Genomic DNA, 26,187 nt, shown 5'->3' with positions numbered 1-26,187 from the left:
GGAGCCAGCCATAACATCATGGCTGGCTCCGCTCAGCTGTCGGAAGCAGGCTGTCGGTCGGCCAGTGGCCAGCCGCTCGGCCAGCTTCGGCTTTCACCTCAGCTCAGTCGAGCCGAAGCATATGCCTTCGGCTCGACTGAGCCCCCCGGCCGACTTCGGGAGCTGTACAGGCTATAGTGAATAGCCCGTACAGCAGACCTGCGGTTCTCCTGAACCGAAGGGGTCCTGGGGCCAAAGCTAGCCGAAGGATCAGCCGAAGCTACGGTTAGATCCTTCGGCTGCTTCGTGAATAGAACCCATAGTGATAAACACTCTTCTAGAATAATAATCCCAGGATCTCTGACACTTAAGAATATATTTTTAAAACGCTGAATGTGACTTTCACCAAACTGCTCATAAATCAATCACTATCATTATTATTATTCAGGATTTATATAGTGCAGTGCTTTACAATAGAAGACATTACAGTTACAATACAAATCATGACAAGTTGGTAAGGAAGGCACTGTCTGTGAGCGCTTACTGCCCGTCCTGGTGAAAATGGCCACAGACGGCTATAATACCCTACAGAGATTCAAACATTTCCCTCTAAAAAGCAGAAGAAAGGTTTAGCCTGGAGTTCCCATTTAAAGAGTCTTTACATCCTAGATCCCCCAAGTGCAACTAAACTTATCAATGTGTGCTTTTAAGGAAAAAAACATTATTTATGGGTTTTATTTGTAATTGTGTTCATGGGGCAGCCCTATATGCTCATTAAACAAGCAGGCTTTTACAACTTACTGATCCTCATATCCCACTGATAAGGCTAGTGTGATTTTCTGCAGTTGCTAATGATGTGACCTCACATCATTTAGCTGCTAGCCACAAACCATTCCATCTTTGCCTAGGGTGTAGGTGACGGAGCTCAGAGCAGTTTTGCTTTACTTTTATTCTTGGCAAGTATCCATAAATCCAAGTGAAGAAATTCAAATTAAAAATGAAATTGGACAAAGCTTTTAAACCAGCTCTATAAAAATAACTGATGAGAGTATTTAAAACCAAACCCTGCTTAGGCAAAACTCTAAAAGACTGGGATCCTTCCAAAAATGAGGATAACTACAGAATATTTTATTATCTGGATTCAGCTTATGAGATCTATGAAATATTTGCCAAGATGATTTTATAATTGAGGTTCTCTCATTTATCACAGGCTTGTGTCAGTAGACACAGTAATATCACAGAGAGTCTCCAATGATTAAGATATTAGCTGCTTCAAAAGCAGAACCACATTTCTCTCGAAGATACCTAGGATGAATATGCATGAGTTGAGTTAATAAATAGTGGAAATAAAAACTGGCCAAGTCCTTTTATATGAGCAGGAGAACAAATGGCATGAAAGGATATTCTAGGTGCTGAGAAATCATGCAATTAGTAAGGACTCAATCTGGTTGAAAGTTTGCTTAGGGAGGGTGCCCGATGCATTTATAAACATGTACAATAACTTCAGGAGATGAATCTTTTATGAGATTTACCCGTCTCAATTTCTATCTGCAAATATTTGAGTTTATGGTTAACACGCAACATTGATATCATTTACTACGTCTGCATTGACTGGGAACGTGTTTTATATGTCCAATTTACCTGGAAACCGAAATAATATCTGAATGTGTTCATGATTTGTGAAAGTTAATAAAGAAACTAGTGCAGGTCTGTAAAAGTAATCAGAGTATCATCAACATATAGTGATAAATGTTCTTCTAGAGTTTAAATCCCAAGATCCGACATTCGAGAATATTTATAAAGCCGTGAATGTGACTTGATCTTCACTAAAAATTCACTGCTGGTGAATTAATCATGGTCATTTAAAACGCATGCATCTGGAAGATTGGCCTGCAGAGAATGTTTGGTGAAGGTCAGATTCACTGCTTTGTAATATGCACCTTAGTAAGGTTCTGATCATGTCCCCAATTAGTCAGTGAATGGTGCAGACAGGAACACTGAGAGTCTTGAATAAACCAGTTTTTTTTATTAGATTCACTAACAATATATAATACATCCTATCCTATAGTGTTATAATAAATTTTTTTATTGCTACAGTGCACAACTGCCTCTTTCTGCTCCTCCTCCAGTCAGATCCCAACTCCAACACACAGATGTGTCTTTCTTCAGTAAGATCCTACCTCTGGTGCACACTGCAGTTTATCCTCCACAGAATCCTCAGTCTGCAGTCTTCCACCACACAAAATGCATATCGAACACTGTCCATAGTCTGTCTCATACCCTCCACACCCCTCTCCTACACTCTGCCCACTGTCATACTCTCCCTACTCCTCTCCTCCAAGATACTGCTCACTCTCATACTTTCCACACTCCTCTTCCACATACTGCCATACTTTCTGCTCTCTTCTCCTGCACATACTGCCCTCTCTCATATTCTCTGCACCCTTTTCCTGCACATACTTCCTACTCTCATACTCTGCACATACTGCCCATCCTCATACTCTCTGCACTCCTGCATACACTGCCCACTCTCATACACCCTGCATTCCTCTCTTGCACATACTGCCCACTGTCATACTTGTGCACTCCTCTCCTGCTCATACTGTCTGCTGTCATTTCATTCTCCTGCATATACTAAACTGCTAAGTATTATTTTATTTTTCTAATCACTTATATACCCCTCTTCAATAATCACTAAACTAGTCAGGTAAAAACAATGAAAAATCCAAAATCTCAAAGCTGAACTCTATGCAAACTAAATATACAGATAAAATACATATACACCAATCAGACCTAACATTATTACCACCCGCCTAATATCGAATAGGTCCCCCTTTTGCCGCCAAAATAGCCTTGACCCAGGGGCGTCCCGAGGCTGGGTGACACCCGGTGCGGTAACCGAGTGTCACCCGGCCGAGACCTCACTGCTCATGCACGTGACGTCATTGCGCACGCGCGGCAGTATTCCGATACCTGCCGGCGGCCATCTTGGTGATGGATCCCGGCAGAGAGAGGAGGGAATAGTCACCCGGCGGGATAAGGTATGCCGCCGGGTCCCCTCCTCTCTCCTGATACTGTCGGGCGTTCGGTCCATGACCGAGTGCCCGACTTTTCAGAAGGGGGTGACACCAAAATGACAGAGTCATTTTGGTGTCGCCCCTCCAATGGTGTCACCTGGGTGCGGGCCGCACCCCCCGCACTCCCCTTGTGACGCCACTGCCTTGACCCATCAAGGTATGGACTCCACTAGACCTCGGAAGTATGATGTGGCATCTGGCACAAAGCTGCAGATCCTTTGAGTCCTATAAGTTCAGAGGTGGGGCATCCATGGATCGGACTTGCTTTTTCCAGTACATCTTACAGATGCTGAATTGGATTCAGATCAGGAAAGTTTGGAGGCCAAATCAACCCCTCAAAATTGTTGCTGTGTCCCTCAAACGTTTCTTGAATCAGTTTTAAAGTGTGGCAGGGTGCATTATCCTGCTGAAAGAGGCCACTGCCATCAGGAAATACAGTTTCCATGAAGTGGGGTACTTGGTCAACATCAATGTTTAGGTAGATGGTATGTTTCAAAGTAACATCCACATGATGTAAAAGAAAATGTGATTCATCAGACCAGGCCACCCTCTTTCATTGCTCCATGGTTCAGTTCTGATGTTCACGTACCCATTGTAGCTGCTTTCGGTGGTGGACACAGTTCAGCATGGACACGTTGACTAGTCTGCAGCTAGTAAATAGACACTCCAAGAGGAAAATGGGTTATGAGGGCTAGGGCTGTGCAAATTGAATTACTCTTCCAGAGAAGGGCAATTTTGATGGAAAGTTCAAAGGCACATTGCAAGTGAATGAAAATATGTTTATGTAAAGGAATAATGCTGCAAGCAAGCATTTAAAATATTAGATTTCTGTGCATTTGTCTTTAATTGTTCTAAGTTGGTGACAGGGTCTCTTTAGATGTGATCTCTAGCCTTCTCTTTTTCTTTTTTTTCTTCCCATACTTGTAGCAAGTGCTCTCCTGTGTTGAAACTGAATAAATCTCAATTCCCTGTAAGCTTGCATCTGTGCAATTTAACCCTTGGAAGCTGTAGCAGCTAACTTAAGCCCTCCTTCATTGTCTGCGCAACCTCCATAATTTGTCAATCACTTCTCCTCCTGACCCATTTTCATCAATCATTTTGTTCTCAAGCTTTATGTAAAAGAACACATCCCTGGCATCTCTTTAGAAAATACCCAGTGTTTTGTACCCAAGTACAATTACTTAATGTCTGTTCACTGCACTCTGTGCTAAACACAACTACTTGTGATACGTTTGCTGCACTCTGTGCTATACATGAGTATTTGGCGTGTGTCTGTTGCACTCTGTGCTATACACAAGTACTTGGCGTACGTTTTCTGCACTCTGCAATCTACATGAATACTTTCCGTCTAAGAGTCCACTATGTGTATGCTGGTGCTTATCTGATCTGCAATTTGGCGTTTCACACAGTGTCATCACTACAAACATCACCATTGTGCAAGTTCACAACCCTGTATGAAGTGCAGTTGACTCCCGACACTTTTGCAAGGTTTTTATTCCCCTCTGTGTTTCTGTTGGACATTCTCCATCTTTTGCTGCCTCGGTGACATCCCCTTAAAGTGACATTAAACCCTCAGATTTTTTAACATAAACCAATACTGTAATGTGTGCCTTACTGTAATACATGGTTGTTTCCCTTCTCTTTGCTGCTCTTCCTTTTAAATCTGTATCTCTTCTCATGCTAGGCAGAACTTCCCTTTGCAGCTGAGTGCCTCTTCCTGTAGTGCTGGCTCAGGTTGTGAACCTACACACAGACACCATGTATCCATTTCAGAGACAAGGCAGTCTGCTGCAAAACAGAAGTTCTGCCCAGCATGAGAAGAGATACGGATTCAAAAGGAAGAGCAGCAAAGAGAAGGAAAACAACCATGGATTACAGTAAGGCACACATTACAGTACTGGTTTCTGTTAAAAAATCTGAGGGTTTAATGTCCCTTTAATGAGGCCTCAGACAGCCATACAGCTAATACAAGTTCTTATTGTTCCCTAATCTATCTAAAATTATTTTAGGTTACATTTGAACTCTTACCCCAACCCTCTTAAAAACCCAGATATTTTCAGTCATTGTTGTAAAGCTGCTAAAAAATGGTGAGTGATATCTGTATGTCCTCTGCAGTGGATTGATGAATGTTCTCTAAAAAAGATAGATGTTTAGAGGCTGTCTCTGCCTATCTTCGTTTTCCTATAATTGTGTGCCTTTTATGAAAGAAGTACATTATGTATTTTTAATAATTACATTTGACATTGTTCGCTCCCCAGAGAAACCTTATATGCTTCTAAATACTTGTAATGTTTTATTAACTACACTTCTGATGGTATTAGAGACTAGAGTATAATACTCAGGGTATCACTTTGCCAAACAGTGTGCAAGTTCATGGTGAGGATTTAATTACAAGATAAGACAGGAAAGGACACTCTGCTTACCTGAGAGAAAAGCCAGTTCTTTCATCAGCAGATCAGTGATGTCCCTGGCACAGATGGGGGCTGCCGTTTCTGTAAAACAGTTTAGTAGAGACGGGTCAGGGAAACAGGTGAGCTGGATTGTCCACCCCTTTAAGCAAACTAAGAAGCCATACATTATTTATTGCTAGCTCAAGAGAAATCTCATATGTGTCTTACAAATATTTACAGAACTGCATTGGAATTTCAAAAATGGAAATTCATCAAGGAAAAGAAAAAAAAAAAAGTATTTCACACAGATATAGTCTACCCAGGAAATCATTTCTTTATCAGTGTCGGCGGTAATGGCTTTATTCAATTTTTTTCCCAGCTATAGGGCTACCTCAGCGTACAGCCTAATTCAATTATAGACTACACAAACATTTTTACAATAGGTCCTCTATACAGCGTGACCACTAGCCCATAGATGCCAATTGTCCTGGAATTGCCCAGACAGTCCTGCCATCTTAGACCTCTGTCCCGAACATTATGTGCCCTGGGCAATATCCCAGGATCACCCTTATCGAGCTCACTGTGCATACACAGCAAGTCAGTAAGGCATTCACTATTGAGATCAGAGGTTGGGAGTAGGTGGTCACCGCATTCGAGCTAGAGTTTGTGTGGACCACTATGGTAAGTGGGCAAGAACATGAGGCTGTTCAGTCACTGGGTTGGCCTGATATGGACTATAGGTGGGGTTAACTGTCCTGGCAACTGAGACTAAAATGTTAGTAAGTACGCTAGCTATTATTTGACATGAACTTTGAATACAGATAAACGTTTTGGTTTTTCATTGTAAGGCCTCATTCACACACAACACAAGCAAAATTGTATATTGCGTATATACGCAGGTCAATGCGCGTCTATGCGTGCACTATTTGCCTTCCCAGAATTCATCATTCCAAATGAAAATTTTTATGAACTGTGCGCGTAAACATGCGTATGCGCGTAAAATACGCAGAAATACGCTGCCCGGACGCATCTCGGTTACATTCTGTTTTGCACATACATACGCTAAGCAAATATACAGCTCCATACGCGGCTATGTGTATGGAGCCATTTATTTGCATATGGTACAATACGCACGTACGTGTGTATATGTGCGGCAGTGTGAATGAGGCCTTAGGATAAAGAGTTGGCACATTTATGATTTTTCACTGTAAATATTTGTTCATTGTAGTGCTTGCAGCTTGTGTTATATTTTACAGACTTGAGCACAGAATGTTTATTATATTTATGCTAGCCATAGAACTAAAGATGGTTAAAATTGGGCCTGTCATTAAAATGTGTAGTTCTAAAAAAATGCCGTCTGGCGACGGCAACCCACCAATGCAGCAGTGCCGTCCGTCCGTTTTTCTACTACGGGCGGACGGCAAGAGGTTAAACAGGGTGGAACAAGTGATAATTACCAAGTAACATTAAAAAAAACTGCTGTTTTTCAGCCGCCTGCCTAGGCAGCCCAGGTCACATGATCTCTGGCTACCAATCACTGCTGCAGGGCAGCGATTTATTTTATTCAGTAGTGAGTGAAAAGGATAAAGAAAAAGCTAATCTTATGTACACAGATCATCACAATCTTTAAATTAACATACATCAGATTATTTTTTAAATACATGTACCTAGTTTGCATGGATCCCTAGGAAACATTCAAGTGACACTAAACTCAGGAGTTAAATCTAAAAAATGCATTCAAGTACCTTAACTATAAAAAAAAATTAGCTTTTTTTTTTTTTTTTTTCCATGTATATGATCTCTGCACCACCTAGCCTTTATCAGGTCCAATAAGTTAAAGGAGAACTATGAGGTGAGTGCTTTTCACTCACCTCATAGTTCTAGCCGACCTGTGACAATGAGACTGTCACAGGTCGGCTCAGTAGATCGGGAGGTGAGCGAACACATACCGGGTTCGCTCGCCTCTCGATCCTGTCACGGCTCTCTGCCGTGACAGGGGGAGGGGCTGGATTCCCCTCTCCCCGCTCCGATCTGCCAGCGCTGACTGGCGGAACGGGGGAGGGGCAGGTACAGCTGGCTCTGTCTCTAGATAGGCAGAGCCAGCTGTCACTCACACAGCTGGGCGGATCCCGTCATCTAATTCGGGATCCGCTCCGGCTGCGGCGTCTTAGTATACCGCGAGGTATACTGAGCTTAGGGTAACGGGAGGACGCTAGTTTGTGTCCTCCCGTTACCCTAAGGAGAACTATGGGGAAAAACACAGACCCCATTGTTCTCCTTTAAATCTGTAGTAAGTTAATAGTATAAATACTACCTTAACATTGTAATGCCAAAATTTGTTATTATTTACTGTATCCCATGTTCTCCCCTTTCCCCTTATAGTGTTACACCTTCCCCCCTCTTTTTTTTTCTCCTCCCCAAAGCTATATGTCGCTTACTGACCCATGTACTCTCACAGCTTTGTATGCCACGTGCACAATAACAGCTACTTTACCTCGCTATTATGATAGGTGCCTTAAATGTACTAATTTGTATTGTCACTAGAATTTTCAGGGCCCACTGGCTTTACATGACTGGCTTATGATACACCTATGCAAATATTGGGCCTTTGGCCATGTTTTCTTCTGTTATTTTGTCCTCAGACACATTACATTGTATGGGTCTTGCAACTGTGGTTTTCATCACCTGCAATGTAAAAAATGTTGAATAAAAAAAAAAAAAATGTAGCTTTTTGTTTGTACCCTTTCGCTGCCAAGGCCTTTTTTGCATTTTTTTCCACACATGTTATAATCCACATTTTAGGCCTGAAAATTACTTAAAACCCCCAAACATTATATAGTTTCTGAAAGCAAAGACCTTGAAGAATACAATGGTGGCAGTTGCCAACTTTTATGCTCCATGATATTAGCGCAACTCTTTATCAAACCCAAATATTTAGTAAAAAATGCACTTAAAGTATAATTAAACTCTTGCTTTTTTTTTTGCATATATCTACTACTAGCAAGACTGCTACAAAAACATTAAAAAAATAAAAAAGTTACCAAAAAGGTAATTACTTACCTGTAACACCGCTGCTCGCTCCTATCTGAAGATCTGAAGCTCCTTGAGTGGCCAAGCATGATGATGGGGCGGGCGCATGCGCAGTAGAGATCTTCGGCAGGGAGAAGAGGAGAGACACAGTGTAAGTCAATGCATGCAGCCAGGAGCATGCACGTCAGGACAGACACCGTGGGACACAGAAGACAGCAGTCAATGCTGGATCAGAGACCAGCACCAGAGCTGGAGGGACTCCTGAAAACAAGTGGAAGGAAGAAGATGATCGGATCAAGAGGCATAATTTAAGGTAAGTCCTTAAAGCAGTATGGCGGGGGAGATTTGTGACTTTTATGTCAATTTAAGTTAAAGTGACATTAAAGTAAAAAGTGTTTTTCCCTCCCCCCCCCCATGTTAATGTCAGCACTTACCTTAAATTATGTTTCTTAATCCGATCATCTTCTTTCTTGTCCTTTTCATCTGTCCCTCCAGCGCTGCGTTGGGTCTCCGATCCAGCGCTGACTCCTCTGTCCTTGCTGGCACTTTCTGTCCCACGGTGTCTGCATGCGGGTGCACGTGTCCATAGACTTACCTTGTGTCTCTCCTTGCTTCCCGGCCGAAATGTGATCTGCGCATGCGCCCGCCCCAAGATGGTTTGCGGCCGCCTGAGATTTTTCACATTTTCGGGTGGGAGCGCGCGGGGCAGACACAAGTAAGTATTAACCCTTTGCAAAGCGGGTTTTTTTAAATACACTTTTTGCATATATCTACTGCTTGCTAGCAGTATATTTATGCAAAAACACCCAAGGCTTTAATTATCCTTGAATTTTAGTGCCCAAATACACAATAGAATAACCATTAAAGGTTACAATCAGAAAACAGATATCCAACATGCCCAGGTAAAAAATTGCTTGCATCTGTGAAATATGGTACCCCAAATTGTCCACAGGTGACGCTCTGAACGCCCCTACAGGTCATCAGTTTATAGATATCAGTGAATATTGGTCCTAGAATTATTGCTCTCACTCTGGCACACGCAGCAATATCCAACATGTGTAGCGCAATTGTCCCTTTCGTATGTAGGCGCACCTGAATATGCGTGCGCTCGCAGGGGTGGGGGACTTCAAAAAATGTTTTTATTATTTTTACATTCATTTTATTTAGTCTTATTGAATGTTTTTTAACTTTTTTTATTTTTACTTAATTGCTATCATGTAGTGGAGAAGATGGCTTCATATTATATTTAAGCACGTCAAACATCAGCTCTGTATATTAGCTGTTCCCTATTCCAAATAGATAAGATGACAGTGTTGCTTGTTTATATTTAATGAGTTCAACATCATCTCATTTTATAACATCCTGTCTTTTTTTTATCAGACCGAAGGTTTCTTTTTAACTGTGTCAGTATTGGAACTAATCCATTGCTAAATTAAATCACACCAATTACTGAAGACCTGCTGATTCATGTTTGGCCCAAAGCTACCACTAAACACGTGTATGCGATGACATGCTGTCCTGTTTTTTAGCATATGTGAGGAAGCAGACGTGCAGGCAGGGACTGGTGAATGTAATCTGGAAGATCAAATTGTGTCTGAAGTCAAACATCAATGAAAAGCATTAATGGGGAACCATAGTCTTCTCAAACTAGATGTAAACCCAATCCCTAAAATCACTTCTAAACTTTAACATGTTATTGTACTTGCAAAAGTCATCCTCATTATTTTTCAATCTGAAGTTTTCCTTAAACCGGGACCAAACTAACAAATACATTGCTAGAAAGTAACATTTTTTTGGCAAAAAAGTCCTTCTTCCACAAAATGTTTCCTCTTTCTTCTATCGATTTATTTTGTGTAAACTGTCTGCGGCACATGTATAGTGCAGTGGACACTCTGCAATCATTACCAACATCTGCAAGATGCCAAGAATGGTGTTGGGTGCTGGGGATGATAGAACTCATGTGTGCATGCTCAAGAGTTAAATCATCAGTGGCCGCCCATTAGTCAAAGAAGAGCGACATGTTCGCTGTCTGTATACAATGAAGACCACTGGAGATTTCTCGATCAATGCTCATAGTGTATGGGCAGCTTTAGTTTTGGATACAATGTGGAAGAGTTTACATTTCTGTTAGGTGTTTCTCTCTGTATCACCAATGGGGAGACTTTCCTTCATTTCCTGTCCTTATGACACTAGTCAAAAACAAAATAATAGTATTGGCTTTAAATGTCAAGAATGGTGTTCGGTCCTGGGAACAATATTAATACAGGTAACAAAAAAGAAAAAAATCACTCAGCTATTATTGCTTCAAAATATAAAATAAAATGATGTCACATCAATAATTTAGTGACACAGGTATAAAGTGTTTTCACATAACATTGGCATGCCTTGTATTAACACAACAGCCATACCCAATAATTATGTACGCTCTCCACCTATGCGTGTATTTGCACTGTAAATCAGAAATGTACCTATCAGCCATGTGAGGCAGACAAGGTGTGCTCTACAGTCCTGTTTACTGATGGTGGAGGCCTACAAAGGAAAGTCCTATTGAAGGAGAAGCAATCCATGTCACAGCTACCTGACTGTGTGTGCAGGTCTTGTGCAAGAATATATTACATGAAATGTCATTTTACATGGCGGGCAGTTTTCCAGCACCTACACATTATCACATAGAGGCTTCAGAAAATAACGTCCATTTTTATTTGGAAAGGATAAGTACATTTTTAGTGAACTTGTTCTTTAATAACTCCTCCCACTGACTGCAGAGTGCAGATTGCTATGTTAAATACTTACCTTACTCCCCATTCCAGAGATTTTAGCAATGCAGTCATGCCCGGTGTCCATACACTGCTCAAATTTCTGTAGATTCCTGCTGACTCGGCCAAAATTCAAGCTGTTTGTAGCCCTGTTGGCAACACTCTGTTCAACAACATTTGATCCTGCAAATGGACTTTTAACAATGGGGCCAGTCCAAAAATTGTTGGCTGGACATTAACTACAGTACAGCTAATCACTGTTCAGGTATTCTGATAAAAAAATACAATAGCCTGGTAGGGGGGAAAATGGCAGCCGTATGATCTCTCCTGTTAAAGCATAAGTAAAGTGGGGGAAGAAAAAGCCCCCTGGTGGTGTTCACCATAATGTGCTAATATGCACAGCCGGCACTTCCATCTTCACCTGTTTTTCTTCTGGGTTTAGCGTCTTCATAGTTGCATAGTATTTGAGGTTGAATAAAGACACAGGTCCATCCGGTTCGACCTTTTGTGTGTCGGTGTTGTGTGTGCATGTGTGTATAGGAGTACCTGTACCCCTGTATGCAACGATCTCCTCAGCCTCTTGTTTGCCTGAAGTGACATGATGTAACTCTGTGAATGGGAGTCGCTTCATCTCGGCATGTTGAGTCTGAGCACTGAGCTTTGCATGTGCGGCTCAGTGCACAGAAAAAAATTGCTGACCGGCAGCTAGAAGCTTTTATGGCAGAGACTCGCTCAGACTTCTCTGCTATTAAAAAAAACCTGCCTGTCGGCAATGTTAACCCTCGACACTTTACTTCCACCTTAATAACAAAGGCTACAGGTTCCATTTTAATCTGCCAGAATGGAAAATATGGGCCTGGTGGCAACCCTTGCCGAGGCACACCGCAGTGATCACCGGACAGTGACAGCAGTGCAGGCATGGTACCTAGATCCTTTTTTCTCCTCGCTCACAGGGCAAAAGACCAACCCGCATCGCAGGAAGATTTTATATCAAGTCAGAAAATCTGTGATCACAATTGTCGCCGACCACCAGAGGTACACATTCTCACTAAGGGGTCAGAAACGGTGGTAATGGCATGCCATGCTTGCATACTTCACATCACACAGTGTTAGGGATTTGTTATGACTAACACTTTTCAATCATTTATTGATTTCACCTGCAGACATTGAGGGAATACAATTCCCACTTTTTTCTGTTGTCTAAAAACTGTCACAACAACATGACACTTTACTTTCTCTATGGTTTGATTGCATGCAGTCATCTGAAACCTGATACACCAAATATACTGTCACATTGAAAGCTTTTTGTAAGATAATAATGTAGGACTATCAAATTAATAATTCTAGTGTGTCCAATGCAGGAGTCCACAAGTCCTTTCCCTGAATACTCGTGTATTGCATGCTTTCTCCCAGTGGGGTTATGATTCCGTCACACACAAAATGTGATAAGTTGTTCATTGATGGGTTTTCATCCTGCTACAAACTGCACATCAACATCTATCAGAATTAAATCGTATATTAATGCAAGGCTCATACACTGAGTGAGCAGAATGTATCTCAAATACTACAGCCCTCCCATATAAACTTCATACTGATAGGCAGTGAGGGAGGTGACCAGACCGCAATATACTTTCCAATAATAAATTGATGTGTGCAGGGTCTGGATCATTCTTCTAAAGAGACAACAATATCTCTGACAAAGACATTTTCTAGTATATTTATAGTGTGCAATAACAAACACTTCCTATACTCACAAGTCACTGCCCGACCGCTAAATGTTATTTCAAGGTAAACTCAAACTAGATTGATTTCAAGTACTGAGCTACAATATTCTGTATTCTGCAATGAGCCTCAACTAAACAGACTAGTCCTCTTTACTCATCAGACTATGGATGTTTTATGACATAACCTGTTTAAAAGGAGAACTATGAGCTGAGTGCTTTTCACTCATCTCATAGTTCTAGCCGACCTGTGACAATGAGACTGTCACAGGTCGGCTCAGTAGATTGAGAAGTGAGCGAACACATACCGGCGTTCGCTCACCTCTCAGTCTTGTCACAGCTCTTTGCGCTGACTGGCGGATCAGACGGGGGCGGGTACAGCTGGCTCTGCCTCTAGATAGGCAGAGCCAGCTGTCACTAACGCAGCTGAGTGGATCCAGACATAATTGTTGGGATCAGCTTCAGCTGCGGCGTCTCAGTATACCGCGAGCTGTAGCTCGCGGTATACTGAGCTTAGGGTGACGGAAGGACGCTAGTTTGTGTCCTCCCGATACCCTAAGGAGAACTATGGGGAAAAGCCTTAACCCCATAGTGCTTTAAGTTAACTAGAGACTGGCAGAGAATAGAATAAAAAAAACAATTAAAATATATAAATAAATATCAGAATTCATCATATTTCACATAAACTGATCTTGTGTATCTTTGTGCATGGGGGGTAGCAATCTCAGACACTGCTTCCTGACTCTAATCCTACTTAAGGACAGTACAGCCAGACACCCTTAGGACTTGTACACATGTAGTTCTGAATATCTGTAAAATAACAATAAAGCATACTTGGTAAAGGCAAATTAAAGGAAAAACTAAGAATGGAAATATGGGAACTGCTGTTAATGACCAGTTATAAAGGTGCAGGCTCCGGGGCTGTCATCTGTCCTAGAACAAGCATGCATTGCAGACGTTTGGGCTTTTCAGACTTTGCTGGCTGCATACTTGTTCCAAGTCAGCAATTGGTTAGCCAAGAACCCAGGATCAAGAAACAAGGCCCAGAGACTGCACTGTTTCAATACTGATCCTGCAATGGCCTCATGGCTTCACTTGAAACTTAGAATAGAAACGCAAGATGGACAGTTGGATGAATAAACAATCATTTTCATTGTATAGGTATGATCGCTCCTGATAGAAAATTCCATCAACTTTGACCAAGTCTGTCTTTTTTCCTTTGTTGCACCATTTTGTATGAAAGATTGAAACAATTAAATCTCTGATTGATCTAGTGATCACTTTCCTTTACATGCATGGTCAGTGTAAGTGCGATTTATTTGCCCTTTTTCTGCTAGAACTGTTATCTTAAAGGATGGCTTGTCTATGCCAAGGCATGTTTGTCTAGGTCCTCTAGCTGCCAGCCCTTTTCTAGACTTTGGTGTCCATTCACACCTACGCATTGTGGTATTGTGTGTTTTAACATGTTACCTCAATGTTCATACCAGGATTCTGTGCATTACAGTACCATTGTTTTTACATAGTACCCCAAAGCAGTAATATAACGCACCCCCAACACAGCCATGCTGCAGCGCACCACAATGGATGGTAATGCACCTATAGTGCATTATGGTGTGATAAGTAAGAAAAAATGGTGTCCGATATTCAAATGATGGGCTGCCTTAACACAATACACGTTTACACAAGAGGTAATGCCTTCGAACATGTATTCATTACCACACTGCAATGCAGCATGTAGATCTATATGGGCCCTTAGCCTCTGTGGAAGATGAGACAGTTTATCTGTCCAGTTAGATATCACTCATCCCAATTACACCCAACCTAAAAGGTGAGGGATCACAGGATGCTTGTTGTGATTAATGTCTACTTTGATGTGCAGGATTCTTCCCAGGACAGAGACTAAAGCTTAGCAATCCAGGAAATGCTTTTAGCAGGAAGAAAAGGTAATGAATCAGTATTAGGGATTGGTGACAAACCACTTAGAGAAAAGCTACTGTATACTGAGAGAAAATCTGAGCCGGCCATCACTGACCTCCTCCTAAGAATGCCTGTTGTCTGACTGTCTCTGGCTGGCACATTTTCTAAGTCACTGACCTGGTACAAGTATTATACAGTAAACTCACTGTTATCCGGTATTCAACTAACCAGAACTCTCATCTAACCAGAAACAAAATCCCCTGTGTACTCACTGTTCTGATCTGCGGCATGTATTGTCCTGGAAACGATTGTGTGCCTATTGTCTTAATTTGCTTTTGATTACTGCATTTCAATATTAATATGAAGTCAATACAGAGTATAAGTTATGGAATGGTATAGTATGGGGTATGGCATTAGTTAGACCTATTTTTAATAGTAACTCTCAAGCAACCAGAAACTACATTTATCCAGAATCTCACAATCCCTGTGGATGACGGATAACTAGGAGTTTACAGTAATAAAGCCAGAGTCAGGTCAGAGCACCTGATCAGCATTCTTGTTCCAGGGCACTGCCTTAGAAAGTATTGAAACCACCAGATCAGCATGGCAGCCAAGCAATACCAGCCTACATATTATCTCAAATGTTTCCTTTCTATGCTGTTCACATTGCAAAGTGAATGTTAGCAGTGCTGGACAAATCCTAGGAGCCTGGTGGCCAGTATTTCAGCTGGCGCCTAACGTTAGAGGTTTTCTCTGACTGTCGTCAATGGAGCCGGCTCCTGGACTGGACAGACTGGCTTCTGAATTTCATATCCGATTGTCCACCACTGAATGTTGGTGAATAAGGTGAAGTTATGTTCCTTTAGAATAACCAATCATGTACTAGAAATGTCCTAATTTGTACCCGATTGGCTATTCAAATAAAACACATCTTCCCCTTCATTAGCATTCACTTTGCTAGAGGATAAAATTGCATATGTACTCAGTACTTGGTTTGGGCCCCTTTTGCAGCACTTACTGCAATTACTTTTGCACGATATTCTAATTATTCGAGTTTCACCTGTATATACAGTATACACACACACACATAGTCACACACACGCAGACCCCGGGTTACGAACTAGATAGGGACTGTAGGTTTGTTCTTAAGTTGAATTTGTATGTAAGTTGGAACAGGTACAAATTTTAAGTGTAACTCCCAAAAAAAGTTTTTTTGTTTTGGCTAGCACAGGGAAGGGTTACCGGTAACGTTTGTTTTGCTGTGTGTGCCCCTGTTCAGAAGATTTCACCTCACTTTCTGTCCCTGTGACAATTGGATTTTGAAAATTTTGGGCTGTTGTGGAAACATGGATTGGTGATAAAGCTTCAGTAGAGACACATTTTTCCCATAACTCTTACAGGAGTGAATTTCCCTTCCCTGGGGCAGGTTTCCTCTCACTTCCTGTTGTCTCAAGGACAGGAAGGGAGATTGAATCTTTCTAATGTGGATACAGACAGCAGTAGAAACCTCACAGTGACCCGGAAGAAGAGGTGGACACCCCCTCGTCTGCACGTTTGACAAGAGCCAACTTCCTGTAATGTACATACAGTACTCCGAACCAGACCCAATAAGGCGGGCACTCCTGGTTAACACGAGCACAGTAGCATTACAACTACTGAAATGCTGCGTAGTACGCTTTGGCTGCATCCTGAGACCGGTACAGTAATAGCCTCCGTTTCGACCCAGACTGATAACCTGAAACAAAACACACATGTAAAGGAGCGATAATTACCGTGGAGTGAAGTGAGGAATCTCACTTGTCAGCTCCATATCCCGGTTTAGTCCAGGAGCTTAAAGTTACTACAAATAATAATCAGCCATCCGCCATACCTCGATGATGGCTCTCGGGGAGTCAGGGAACTGTCATGGTGTAGATCTACATGACCAGTCTGTATGAATGCCGCAATTGGAATATTTTCCACAATCCTGCCGCTTGCTTTGTTGTAGATGTCGGAGTATTTCATCGTTTTAGGGAAGACAAAGAAGCAGGTGCTGTCTTTTGTCCAAAGATGGCTGACAGATGTTTCCGCTGACTTAAAACCCAATGAATATTTGTCCTCCTGGTGTATCTGTCTGCACAGTCAATAGTTTGTATCGCAGCCTAAATTATTACCACCATTAACGTTAATGAGTTTTAAATCTACACAAAAGGCTAAATAAAATATGGATGAGAGAGAATGTCATTGTATTGGCCTTTGTTGTCTGATCAGGAGCAGGTGACTTTCACAGTGTTTACAAATACACTTGGCTGGAAAGTGGAACATTTTTTTTTTTTTAAATAAGCTGAACTTCAGGTAAAAATTAAATATTGTGTAAATATAAGAGGCTTGTGTATTGGTGTGCTTAAGGCATTTATTCCAGGTCTGTTTAAAAATCAAGCATGAACCATCTACCCTTTCTCTGTGCAGGGGATACTTGCCATAAAGACCAGTCACTGCTGCTCACTCTCCTTGTGCGCAGAGACTGGTCTAGTATCCTCCTCTTTCTGTTGTGGGCGGAGCCTGCCGGTCCCTCCCACAGTGCTGCCTTCTGCACAGGCTATGTACAGCAGAGTGATGATGCCACTGTTACAAGGCAATATTTGGTGGCCATAGTACAATGTGCTTTGTGGGCTGCCAAGCAATATTTGGTGCCCACAAAGCACATTGTACTATGGCCACTAGATGGAGTTGAAGAGCATGGGAAATAAATGTAAATGGCTGTGCAAATTGTTTATAAAGGACCCTTTAGACTTTTCACCCTAGCCCCTGACCTGAAACACACTTAAGCTGCATCTACATTATTCAGTCAGAGGGCAACGGCTGCTGCCTGAGGACCTGAACAAGTATTTTGGATGCATTCACTGTTCGTCAGACAATTTTACACCCGGCTCCTTCAATTTTTCAATCTTGGTGTTGCTGACAGGGCCATCTACGGCTTGAATTTTCATGAGGAACTGGCCAATATTTGAGCCGTGTATGGCTACCTTAACCCCTTGTATAAAGACATAAGAGAAGTCCAGACTTAACCAGGGCAGTTATTTGTGTGTGTGTGTGTGTGTCTCTACCAAACACAACAAAAAGCAATATTACATGAAACACAGTAACCTGAGATAGATAATACACAGTGAATTGTAGGCGAGCCAATGCAAATCATTCCTCTGCAGACACCAGGTGCCCGGTTCATCTCATAGACAGGTACAAAGACTCGCTACATCACTGAAATGCAGGAATACATGCTCTTATGTGTTTTCTCAAATGCGTAACACAATATATTCTGGCTTGCCGTAAAACAATAAAGACATTTTCGGCAGTCCGGTGATGCAGGATAGGTGCAAGCAGCTTAAAGAAGTACTCCGGGCAAATCAAATCTTAACCCGTGCTGTGGGGTTACTCCTGCACTTCAAGGGTTATGGGCTCATTTTGGTCCAGGAGGCTAAAATAATAGAGCCTTGCTCCCCCTCAGCTCCCACGGTCTAAGATGCAGGGAGTCATTCAATTCTATACAGTGTATAGGACGTGAGGACGCCAAGGGATATTTAATTCCTGGAGCGGAGGGGGAGTGAGGTTGAAGGGATCAGTCTAGGAGCCAGCTGGGTTAACAGTTCGGGTGAGTATAGCTTTGTTATTTTAGCTCCCTAGACCAAAACTAGCACTTAATACTTGCTGTGCAGGGGTAGCCCCACTGCAAGGGTTAGTATTTGCTTTAAATAACTTCAGCTAAAACATAATAAAGCAACACGGTTCTGTCCTCAATGCAGGCTATAGAAGATTATCGGTGGCTTCTTCTGTCACATGTTCAAGGCAATGACTATAAGGGCTTGTAATGATTGGCATCCCAGATAGCAAGGATAACTTGCTACAAACTTGTGGCAGGGTTAAATTGTAATTCTTGTTAACTTGCTGCACACATTCCTGGCAAGTTGTAGACTTGCAGAACACTTGCAGCACAAGTTCTAGTTGACACTTTTTGAATTTGTAGCAAATTTGCTTGTCAAGTCTACAGCAAGTGTCCTGCAGGTCTTAGCAAGAGCTCGGCAAGCTCGTTGGTCTGGAGACTTGCAATGCAGACTTGCTGTAAATGTGCAACAAAATTGTGAAGCTTGGCAAGTCTGCAATAGTTTAGCAAGTCATTTTCAAACTTGCAGCTCAATTGCTTGCTATCTGGGATACTGCAAATAATACGCCGGTATGTCTGGCACTCGGAAGCCACAGCTGCTGCATTTTTGTGCTCCACAACTAGCACCCATGCGCATGCAATCGCTGGTATTTGCATTTACCCGTTTACAGTGTGATTTGCTTATACAATCCAGTGGACACAAAAACGCAGCACCCCAAACACAGGCGTGTTTTACACTACATGTCTATACACATGTATTTACATCTCCCTGGGAGTGAGCCCTTTTATAAGCATCTCCCTGATCAACCCTAACCAATTCACAAGGCAATCCAACTACAAATCAAGGGAACCAATTTTTTACTTATGAATAGCCTAGATTCTTCTGTAATGTCTGTGTGACCAGTGAAGGTCGTCAATGAAAATGAATGGCGACTCAAGTTGTAGCCCAGCTCAGGGAGCCGTCACTCTACGACATTACGATTGATAGGTTCATTCATGTAAGCAAAAGAACGCCCATAAGTCACAGATAACCAGCAGGAACGACAACTTACAAATGCAGTCTAAAGGCCACCGTGCATTGCCAACGGCTGCCTGAGGCAGAATCACAATTCCTTACCTACAACTGATTGGGGTCTTTATGACCAATGTCTATAGCCAGATCCATTGGCATTATGGAGCATGACAGCTGCACACTGTTGAGCATTATTCAATCATTGGTAGTAGGTAGTCTTAGCAGTAGAATTTGTATAAAATATATCCAATAAAAACCATGCACTCCCTGTGTTCCTCATAGATTGTCTCAACAGTTGTAAAGCAGGAAGCAGAGTGATGGCACTTATCCACTGAATGCGCCCTCTACTGGCTGATCTGCAAATGTACATTCAATACACGAACAAAAACATGACAGAGCAAGTATGGAAACGTGTGAAAGCCTAGTTATTGGGCTTTCATTACAATGCCTATGTCCCCATTCAACATCTTCACGTTGCTGTGTTTGCCACATGTCTCCCATCGATTTCAATATGAAAAATGCGGCAAAGTAGCTCATGCAGCAGATTCTGCTACAGGTGTAGCACATTTTCACCACATGCGTGCATGCATTTAACACACATCAATGTGTTTTCCCTACAACATTTGGGGTGCCATGAGTGGCCGCGCAAAGTACGTTGCAGGTATGTGACACCCGTCAATGTGCATGATTGGCGCACACTTACAGAACGTTCTGGTGGCAACTAAAAATGTTGGATCTACCCATCACTTTTATTACTAGTGACATTGCTGATCAGGACAATTGCAGAGAGCGAAACTCCATAACTGGGACACAGACCGCAATAAAAACCAAGGAAGCCTCTGCTAAGAGAAATATGGGGCTACCTTCTGACCGCCTCAGGTTGGATGTCCTGTTGATCCGATGTGTTTGTGAACTAGCATGCAGCACAGTCCTAAGTCCTCATCGGCATACTTGTACTATGTAAGTGGGTCAGATACTGTTAAAGCCAGTGGATTATCATGACTGGCAGGAAACAAGCCCTTCCAAAAAGAAAAGCATTGTTCACCGCAGCCAAGGAGCTGTTTTAGAATGCGGTCTGGTGTGCGTTGTGTGGGCACTGGTACAACACAGGGCATGTATGGTGTGAACATGGCACATAGAGAACAATTATTTTCTATGTCCCCCTACATTGAGCAATGCTGATCAACACAGTTCAATGTATCTGCTGTGAAACAATTCCTACAGGAATACCATAAACCACCAGAGCTATGCACTCTGAACAGTGACCAACACTGGCATGCCTGAATGAGGCCAGGTTCACACCATTTTCTGGACCAGATCTGGAAGGCTTCGGGGCACGGTCAGAGAGTGCAGGCAGGCTCTGGCACACGGTCAGAGAGTGTAGGCAGGATCCGAGGCACGGTCAGAGACTAGGAATGTGCTATAGGACTTGCTGGTGAATGGAGACATGCTTGTGGAGACATATTACAGGAAAAGTATAAGAGATCATTACTTCTACAACCCCTTTACAAATGAATACTAACACGTGTTCCCTTCAGTATCCTTACAAATTACTTTACTTCAGGGGCCCCGGGGTCGCAGGTTAGGCACCAGCATTTCACAATGCCTCTACTTGGTTTTCAGCTCAGGAGGTTCTGAGGAGTCATGGAGTGCGATTCCAGAACCTACATATGCTGATGAGGGGGGACCATGTCCAGTCCTAAGCACCGCAGTCCCGCTGCACATACACAAATATGATGCCATGAAGTTGAAACTTAAAGCTGAACTCCGGAAAGTTAAATGATAATCTTCCCTTGCAGTGTGGCCCCGCGCTGCGCAAGGTTTAAATGTCCATGGATGGATTCTCCGACACTCTCCTCATCTCTCTGATGTTACGGTTTGTGGACTGGCCCTTGCAAACCCCCTGTACAATGCACGGCTATTGGTCCATCATTGTACTTGACGACGTCAGAGTGGACCACCGGCCGTAGCGCCACAAAAGAGGTCACGGGTCACGTAGATGGACTCCATGGAAGAATAAAGTGTTATACCTTATTCCTCTACCCCCAAACTTAACCTACATTTACCCCTTACAGGTTGGGGGGGTAGTTTTCTTTGAATCCCCCCATCATCATCCAGAGCCCCGCACACAGACGCTTACCTTCCAGCAGGGAGTCCAGGCGACAGGCAGCCTGCTGCAGGCTGTAATACTTCTCCATCTCCACGGCTGTGATCCTGACTGTGTCCAGAAATGCCATTCCGGGGTCACAGAATGGGGACACCAGGCGGGGGAGGCTCAGGGCTCAGCTACCCCCCCCCATGGAAGGATCCTAATCAGACCTCCCCGGACTCCACTTGTAGGACCCGTCCCATCACAAACTACGAGCCGTGCGGAGCTGTGTCTGGGGTGCGGTGAGACTGCAGATTCCGCTCAGAGCTGAAATACAAATGAGCTCCGCCAGTCCGAGCACAGCGAGCACACCGATGGAGGAGCCGCTATTCAGCGGGGGGATCAGGGGCACAGCACGGCCAGGAGACCCCTTCCATGTCCACCCAGGTCCATCAGATCGGCGGTAATGTGACTTCCAGGAGCCCCGGCTCTCCCCTCCCTTCTCCCCGACATTCCGCGCACACCGTACCAGCAGAGTACTGCGAACTTCCACACTCCTCCGCCTAAGCCAATCAGGAGCGAGCTGTCACCCTGCACGGCACAACATGACCTCCTGGTGTGCGAGGCGTCCTGTCACCTTCGCTCTGCAATCCATCAGTATGACGAAGCCGACATCCAGCACCCTGATTAAGAGGACATACACCCGATCCATCCAAGGGATTAAACACCCCGATCAAGGGATCAACCACTCATCCAATTCAAGAGATCAAACACCATGATTCACCCAACTGATCCATTGGATCGAACACCCTGATCAAGATATCAAACACCGTGATCACCTAACAGATCCCAGAGATCAAACATCCTGATAACCCAACCCATCCCAGAGATCAAACACCCTGATCACCCAACCCATCCCAGAGATCAAACACCCTGATCACCCAACCCATCCCAGAGATCAAACACCCTGATCACAAAACCCATCCCAGAGATCAAACACCTGACCAATCCATCAGATCAACCAACACCCTGATCACCCAACAGATCCAACACATTGATCATCCAACCGATCCAAGAAATCAAACACCCGACCAATCGATGAGATCAAACAACAACCTGATCACCCAAGGGATCTAAGAGATCAAATACACTGACCACCCAACTGAAGGAAATGGATCATCAAAAAAAAACATGTCAGACACCAAGAGGATGAAATACAAATTATAAAGTATTCTAGTACAAAAAAATGAAACCCAGTAGTTAACGACATTATGGGGTCTATTTATAAACAATTCACAGAACCATTCACCCTGCAAATATCTGATAACATTCATTCTGTGCGAATAAAGGCAGAAATGAACCTTTGTATATGTTTTCAGGTCAAATGTGCTCATGAGTGCCATCTATTGGATTACATTATATTTGACAAGAAAATATACTAAGGGGTCTATTCACAAAGCTGCCGAAGGATCTGGCCGTAGCTTCGGCCGATCCTTCTGCTGGCTTCGGCCCCCAGGACCCCTTCGGTTCAGGAGAACCAAGGGGATTCACTCGGCTGCCCTCGGCAGCTTTGTGAATAGACCCCTAAGAATTTTTCTTTTTGCCTCTATTCACCACATAGAGTGAGTGTTCACAGAGATTCATGGGGCAAATGGCTCTGTGAATTGTTTATAAATGGACCCTCTAGTGTCAGTTTTTGTCTGTATAAACATTTCTTGGTGCAGTAACCGTACCAGATGGCTGCTTATGCCTGAAGTGTGGCGCTATTTTCTAAGACTGCATTTACTGGATGTCAGTGTGGACTCTGCAGTCCGGAATCTTGCCATGCTGACTAGACACATTCCCCAGCCAGCACAGACACTGTCACTGTCATCACAAGGTATGCAGAACTTAACTATAGTAGAATATCATGCTTGGCATGATCCTTAAAAATGTTACCCCCGTTCACACTTGCTACACTCATAAACACGTGCAATGGGCTGTCCTATGCAGGGCAAATTTGGCAAAGCCGCTTATGCCGCTGTATGAGCTGTGAGATTTGCGCATTTTTTGACCATGTGTTTTTACACGTTCATCTCATGGTTTTGCACATGAAAATGCTTGCCTCAAGTGGGTGGGGTGCCATTTATGTTTATTGTGCAGATTGTGAACACCCGTGCCTGGAATTCTGGGCAGCCGACTGGGACAGATTTAGCACTGCAGATGATGGAGATTTTCACTCAGTTGAAGCAGAACTAAACTCCCCACCCCACCAGCAATGCGACGCCTTTGCCCCGTCCTTTTTTGTTTTTCTGGATTCTTTTGGATGTCCCATGGCGCACCTGGCTGATATGGTCCTAGTACTTTCTGGCAAGTGCTGCAGTAAGAAGGGGATGATGCCACATGCATACCAACACAAAATCAAGTTACCAGCACACCGTGATCTTCATTATCAGTACGTCTTTATTGATATTAGAGAATCATGGTATCACAGGAAAACGCAACATTTTGGGACCACGCAGGGTCCCTTCATCATGCAATGTGATCTACTTATTCTTCTTCCGGTCTTCTGTCAGGTTTGGGATCTTTGACCATCTTAACTGGCCGCACCAGGGTGACATGACTCCCACGCATGGGGAGGAGATCATTCATCCCAGCTTATGCAGCACTTGTGCATTGAGCTCAGTATGTGCAGTGCAGTGTACATTGTCTGGAAGATTGAGAACCTGCAGGTACGATTCCTTTATTAAAGAGGAGACATGGGGCCCAACAAACTGATTGGCGGTTGTTGAGGAATACGAATCGTCACACAGGACATCCGATTGTTGCAATTCACATAAACTATTATATTGCAGCCCATATAGTTTATTAGGAGCTGAAATCATGATTTTGACTGCCTTGCTCCATCATCATCCTCGCTCAATGCCGCACACTTCCACTGTGCCGAATATTGGCAAACGCATTTTCTGAAAATGTATTTATTTGGCGCAGATCATGTGACTTTTTATTCAGCGTGTCACACTTGAGGATTTTTTTACATTTGGTTCTTTGTCACATCTCACTGATCAAACCCTTCAACTTAAAGTATTATTTGGCGCATTCACGCTATGCTAAATATTTGACGCACCTTTAATAGTTTATCTGGCCCACGGCATGTTCTTCTGTAATACTAAGCCTGTCTGCTCGCACTTTTTTAGATTTTATGTAAAGTTCCACTTTAAGAATTGGCCAGAAGACCTCATCTGGAATATGCAGTTCAGTTTTGGGCACCAGTTTACAAAAAGGATATTGTGGAACTGGAGAAAGTGCAGCGAAGGGCGACTAAACTCATAAGAGGCATGGAGGAGCTCAGCTATGAGGAACGATTAGCTGACCTGTATTTGTTCTCTCTGGAGAAGAGGCGATTCAGGGGGGACATGATCACCATGTATAAATACATAAATGGTCCATATAAAGAGCTTGGTGCCAAATTATTCACGTTAAGGTCACTGCAAAGGACAAGGGGGCACTCTTTGCATCTGGAGGAACAGAGGTTTAACCTTTGTATACAGAAAGGATTCTTCACAGTTAGGGCTGTGAAAATGTGGAATAGACTCCCCCAGGAGCTAGTTCTATCTAACTCTGTTAATAGTTTAAAAAAATATCTGGATGTATTCCTAAATGCACAGAATATTACTCGATATTGAGTTATTATAGGTATATTAGGCATCAGAGATTGTTGATCCAGGGAATATCCGATTGCCTTATGGGATCAGGAAGGACTTTTTTTCACCTGTTGGAGCAAATTGAACCATGCTTTATAGGGGTTTTTTTTGCCTTCCTCTGGATCAACAGGGGGTAATTGTGGGCATAGTGTTCTGTTTAGGCTTTTTTTTTTTTCTCCATATCTCTATAGGTTGAACTCGATGGACTTTTTTCAACCTGACTATGTAACTAAGTGCATGTATGAAGTACATTTTTCACCACACACCACTACTACGCAGTGGGGTGCATCTGGCTGATTGTAAAGAAGGCAATTTGTCCCTTCTTTGTGTTGGAGCTGCACTGGAAACGTCTTCTAGTTCAGCTTTAACACAACAGGTGTTAACAGGCCCCAATCTAGGAACCCAAATAAAATAATTTGTTATTGTACTGCTGGGACCCCGGTAGGAAATGGAAGAGCGAAGTAATCACCGGCACTCCAAGGTTCCATGCCTCAATTCTTCTTTATTGACAAAATCAGAGTTGTCTCACAATGTAATGCCATACAGGGACAACTCTGATTATATCAATAAAGAAGAATTGACGCATGGAACCTTGGAGTACTGGTGATTACTTTGCTCTTTTATGAGTCTAGTGGCGACGCCATCTGCTTTCACTGTACCACTCATCCATAACCGGTCAGGAGTGCGATGGGACTTGGATACATCAGGTAGAAAATTATCCCCAAAATGTTAGCAAAACCAAAGGCAAAATGCAATGGGTGTAAAACACACCGTGAGCATCCCTCGCCATTTCTGTACGGTTCAATAAAGCTGAGAAAAATACATTGTTACATTTCCTTTTTGACATTTTTAACTATCATCGGGGTCGCTTCACCTCCCAACCATCTATTTTTAAT

At 43.0% G+C, this 26,187-nt stretch overlaps 1 protein-coding gene across 1 annotated transcript in view; it reads right to left on the bottom strand.

Annotated features, from left to right (window-relative positions):
• The window catches only part of MCF2 (MCF.2 cell line derived transforming sequence), a 107,996-nt gene extending 86,197 nt beyond the window's left edge, over positions 1 to 21,799 (bottom strand). The window contains exons 1-2 of the mRNA XM_018564150.1: positions 21,660 to 21,799; positions 5,480 to 5,548 (exon numbers count right to left, since the gene is read on the bottom strand). Coding sequence (XP_018419652.1) covers positions 5,480 to 5,548; positions 21,660 to 21,756 — 166 coding nt within the window. The 5' untranslated portion in view covers positions 21,757 to 21,799. The remainder of the gene's footprint in view (positions 1 to 5,479; positions 5,549 to 21,659) is intronic.
• Between the last annotated feature and the right edge of the window lie 4,388 nt (positions 21,800 to 26,187).

The sequence above is a fragment of the Nanorana parkeri genome, unplaced genomic scaffold (genome assembly GCF_000935625.1).
Source record: "Nanorana parkeri isolate BGI_ZX_2015 unplaced genomic scaffold, ASM93562v1 scaffold730, whole genome shotgun sequence".
NCBI lineage: Eukaryota > Metazoa > Chordata > Amphibia > Anura > Dicroglossidae > Nanorana > Nanorana parkeri.
Note: the sequence above shows the minus strand (reverse complement) of the source record. Positions and strands in the feature narration are given on the sequence as shown.